Source organism: Aptenodytes forsteri, unplaced genomic scaffold, assembly GCF_000699145.1.
Source record: "Aptenodytes forsteri isolate BGI_AS27 unplaced genomic scaffold, ASM69914v1 Scaffold76, whole genome shotgun sequence".
NCBI classification, from domain to species: domain Eukaryota; kingdom Metazoa; phylum Chordata; class Aves; order Sphenisciformes; family Spheniscidae; genus Aptenodytes; species Aptenodytes forsteri.
Genome location: NW_008794444.1, coordinates 2,560,302 through 2,564,123, shown reverse-complemented (window position 1 = coordinate 2,564,123; position 3,822 = coordinate 2,560,302). Strand labels below are relative to the sequence as shown.

Below are 3,822 nucleotides of genomic sequence, written 5' to 3'. Positions count from 1 at the left end.
AGGCAGAACAGTGACTATGCTGGTGAATACTAAAAGTGTCATAATACAATATGGTGTAAAAATAAAATAAAATTTAAAAAAAAAAAAAAACAAATCAGAACTTAAAGGGCATTTGATTTAAAAAAAAAAAAAAAAAAAAAAATCAATATAAATGATTATCAAAAGGCAAGTTAACAAATAAACCCAAGCTATAACAGACTAACAGAAGATCCGTCTTCAAGGCCACACGCAACTATCTTCAAAGTCATGTCAGGCACCTGTAGCAGTCCCGGTGCGCGTAGTGTGAAAGGAGAGATGGCAGTTCTACTGGTGGGTAGGACAACTTCAAAACAGGTCAAATGTACAGAATAAAAAACACACAAAAAAAAAGAAAGAAAACACTCATGCATTAAACATGATAAATAGACTTCATATAGGTTAAGCCCTGGATGGCTTTACAAGAAGATGGCTTAGAGTTCTCTTAGAAAATTGGCTATTTTAAGTCAGTCAAATCTTATCCTGATCTGCCCATCAGATTCTGTATCTAAAGGCCAGCGGCACGATCACCCGGCCCAGATACCGTCTTGTTATAGCGAATTAACAGAAGTGCTCATTAGTGCACACAGATTAACTGGTCTGGTAATGCAAAAATTTTCATGATAAAAAAAAAAAAAAAGATACATTTCAAGCTTACTTTATTAAGCAGCATATTTCAAAGAACAGCTTTTTAAAGTTAAATATTAATATGGCCATGGGGTTTCCTCTCGGTGTACAGTACGTGGGCCTCACACCCAACCACTGGTCAGTTTGTAGAACATCTCTTCATCTAAACTCTCATTCTGATCTTTCGCTCGCGTCGACAAGAAGATGTAGCCGCCGATGAACTCGTGAACCACTTTGCAATCCACCTCCGTGCAAATGAAGGACACCCGAACGTCATCTGCAAACTCCACCGTCACCTAAAGGGCAAAAACCACAGGGGTTAGCCTCACCGGCGCCTTCCCGAAGGAGTTACACTCATGCACGCTCTTCCCTCCTGCCCCGTTTTTCTTTTCCGTTAAAGCAGATGCCTCTAAGCAAAAGCCAGCGGTGTAAATGATGGCGTGGACTCGATGATCCTTATGGGTCCCTTCCAACTTGAGGTATTCTACGATTCTGTGATGCAGTGATGCTTGTTAAAATGTTCAGATACAGACATACCTTTTATTGCTTTTTAAAATGATTTTACTTTTTATTTAATTTTTCTTTTCTTTAATTATCATTATACCTTTTATTCTCCCGTGACTCAGAGATTTTTGCACCTCGCACCTCGGGTAACGACTCGGGAGGCATTTGGGAGCCAGCGCGGTTAGGAACAACGCAGATAATCAATAATTTCTACCCTGAGGTCTTATTTCAGCTACGACTGCTCAAAGCCTGCAACCACGGCTGATAAACGTGGAGCTGCTTTTGCTTCGTATCTCCAGACATATAAAAGCAAATGATTTTGCACCAGCGCGTTTGCACCTCTCGGCGGTGAGCACGTGGCGACATCCCCTTTGCTTCAAGTGAAACAGAGACCGGGCACAGACCTGTCGAGGGCTGGAATTTCTTTCCAGTTTTCCCTGCGAGCGTATTCTGGTTTTGTAAGTTGAAGTTTGGCTGCAGAAATGCTTTTTGGGAGCTGGGTGAGCTCGTTTTGGAGTGACTGAATAGACCGTCCATTTATTGATGCCCGTTATTTTTTTGTCCCCCCGTCACTGATAGCTCTGCGGGAGGGAGGGGGATTCCCAGCAGGGTATCCAAGCCAAATAATTGGGGTATCGGGGCTTGCAACTGGGTCAAAACAAAGACTCTGAGGCAGAGGGGAAGCTGAATAATTTCTCCAGCAACTCTTAACGAGCTGCAAACCGCAGGAGAAGAGCCCTCACGTATCCCTGGCGATTTTCATCGGGTGCTGTGCCGAAAAGGACCACAAAAAGTTGGTGCATCCAGACGTAACGGCGTGGTAAAAGCCCATGTCGGAGCCTAATGAAGGGTCTGCTGTTGCTTTTCATTACTTGCATGAAAGTCTGAGCTGTACTGCGGATAAGATGAATTTTAGTACGGATAAGGCCCAGTACATTTATGGTACTGGTTAGGATCAAGCCTGAGCACCACTTCTGAAGTTTGATTTTATTTAGCTGCCTTTGAGTGGGTGGTCAGAGACCAGAGAAAATCGTTACGCATTAAGTGTTGGTGCGTTAAAGAAAGATTCATTTTTTTTTTCACCTCTTTTTAAGGGTCGTACTCAAGCCTACCAGCGGTTAGGACAAGCTCTGCTAGATCTCCAAGGAGGGTGCAAAAGGGAGGAGGAGAAGCTGTATTACATTAACGCAGCCGGATGGGACACGCTTTAGAAAACAGTGATGTGAAAACCTGACTCTTTAAAAGCCGACTTACAAAGTCAACTTAAAAAACCCCCGAGAGCAGCATCCGCCTCACGTAACAGGAGCGGGGGAAGCGGCCGAGGTGCAAAACACCGGCTCACCATTTTAATCTCCCAGTTCACGTTCCACTGCTTCATGTTGCTGAACCGCCAGGTTTTGACGGCGTCGCCCGTGCTCGCGTCCATCCGTATCAGCCGGTTGTAGGCGATGCCGATCAGCTCCTCCTTCTTGCCCCCCTGGAACCTGCGACACGGCGAGGGATTAATAAATGCACACCCGTGACACACGGCTACGCATGTTAAATTCAGCAGCCGAGTTAACTTATAAAATCGGTTTTATAAGTCGATGCAATTAATGCTTTTAATTTCAGTTCCAGTGCAACTTCCACAGCTAAGGATGTGCTGCGTATTTAACGTACTCCATGTATTTATTCGTGAAATTCCTCCTGTTCCGCCCAGCGGACCCACCGACCTTGCAATGAAATGCGTGATGCCGAACTCCGGCAGCGACTGCCAGGCTTGAATAAACCGCATCTTCGCCTCGATGAGACTCATCTGAGCAACGTTCTGGTGGGCTTCCAGGATGCGTGCCGTGATCTGCGGGCGGCGAGACACACTGGCTTTAGGCGGGGGGGCTTGTTAGCGGCACCACGACTGTCACGCGAACGGGTAACGACTCGGGAGGCATTTGGGAGCCAGCGCGGTTAGGAACAACGCAGATAATCAATAATTTCTACCCTGAGGTCTTATTTCAGCTACGACTGCTCAAAGCCTGCAACCACGGCTGATAAACGTGGAGCTGCTTTTGCTTCGTATCTCCAGACATATAAAAGCAAATATAGATCCGAGCTGTCTGGAGGCAAAGAGCCGCCCAGGCTCATTTAGTTTAAGACGCAGGATGTGAGCAAAACGGCGGGGCAAATTTCTGGTGTAGGGTTTCTAGTTTCGCAGCATAAATCACTGGGGACCGTTGTAAAAACCAAACAGGGCCCAAGTTTCTCTGGGGGGGTGGGGGTTTTGTTAGTTTTTTTCATTGCTGCTCTCCAAACCAAAGGGGTTCTAGACTATTTTAAGTTTTATCTTAAATTTATCTTAATTTTATTGTTGCTGTCACTTACCAAGTCTCTTACATAGCCTGGCTGTAGATGGCAAGGCGAAAAAAAAAAAGAAAAGGAGGCAGAGAGAAAAAAAAGCAATCAGAAATACGGCAACAAAGCAAAGAAAAAGTGTAAATTAACTGCAAACCAAAGTTCAAGCAAAAAAAAAACCACATGCACAATTTCTTAGGCAGAAAAGCAGCCAAAGTGAACGTAAGGACGGTAGAGGGGACAAGCGAGCGGAGATTCGCCCCTCGTGCCGGCCCTGCCTGAGCACCGGTGCGGTCCCGGCTGGCCGGCATCGTGTAGAGATGGTTTTGGTCCCGCTGGTGGATGAAG

The 3,822-nt window shown here is 45.5% G+C and overlaps 1 protein-coding gene across 2 annotated transcripts in view; it reads right to left on the bottom strand.

Moving 5' to 3' along the window:
• Nucleotides 1-658: 658 nt before the first annotated feature.
• Nucleotides 659-3,822, bottom strand: part of FERMT2 (fermitin family member 2) — a 63,234-nt gene continuing 60,070 nt past the window's right edge. For both annotated transcript variants that reach the window (XM_009289846.2, XM_009289847.2), the window contains 3 exons: nucleotides 2,859-2,983; nucleotides 2,489-2,630; nucleotides 659-938 (listed from right to left, as the gene is read on the bottom strand). In XM_009289846.2, the coding sequence (XP_009288121.1) occupies nucleotides 765-938; nucleotides 2,489-2,630; nucleotides 2,859-2,983 (441 nt within the window). In that variant the 3' untranslated portion in view covers nucleotides 659-764. The remainder of the gene's footprint in view (nucleotides 939-2,488; nucleotides 2,631-2,858; nucleotides 2,984-3,822) is intronic.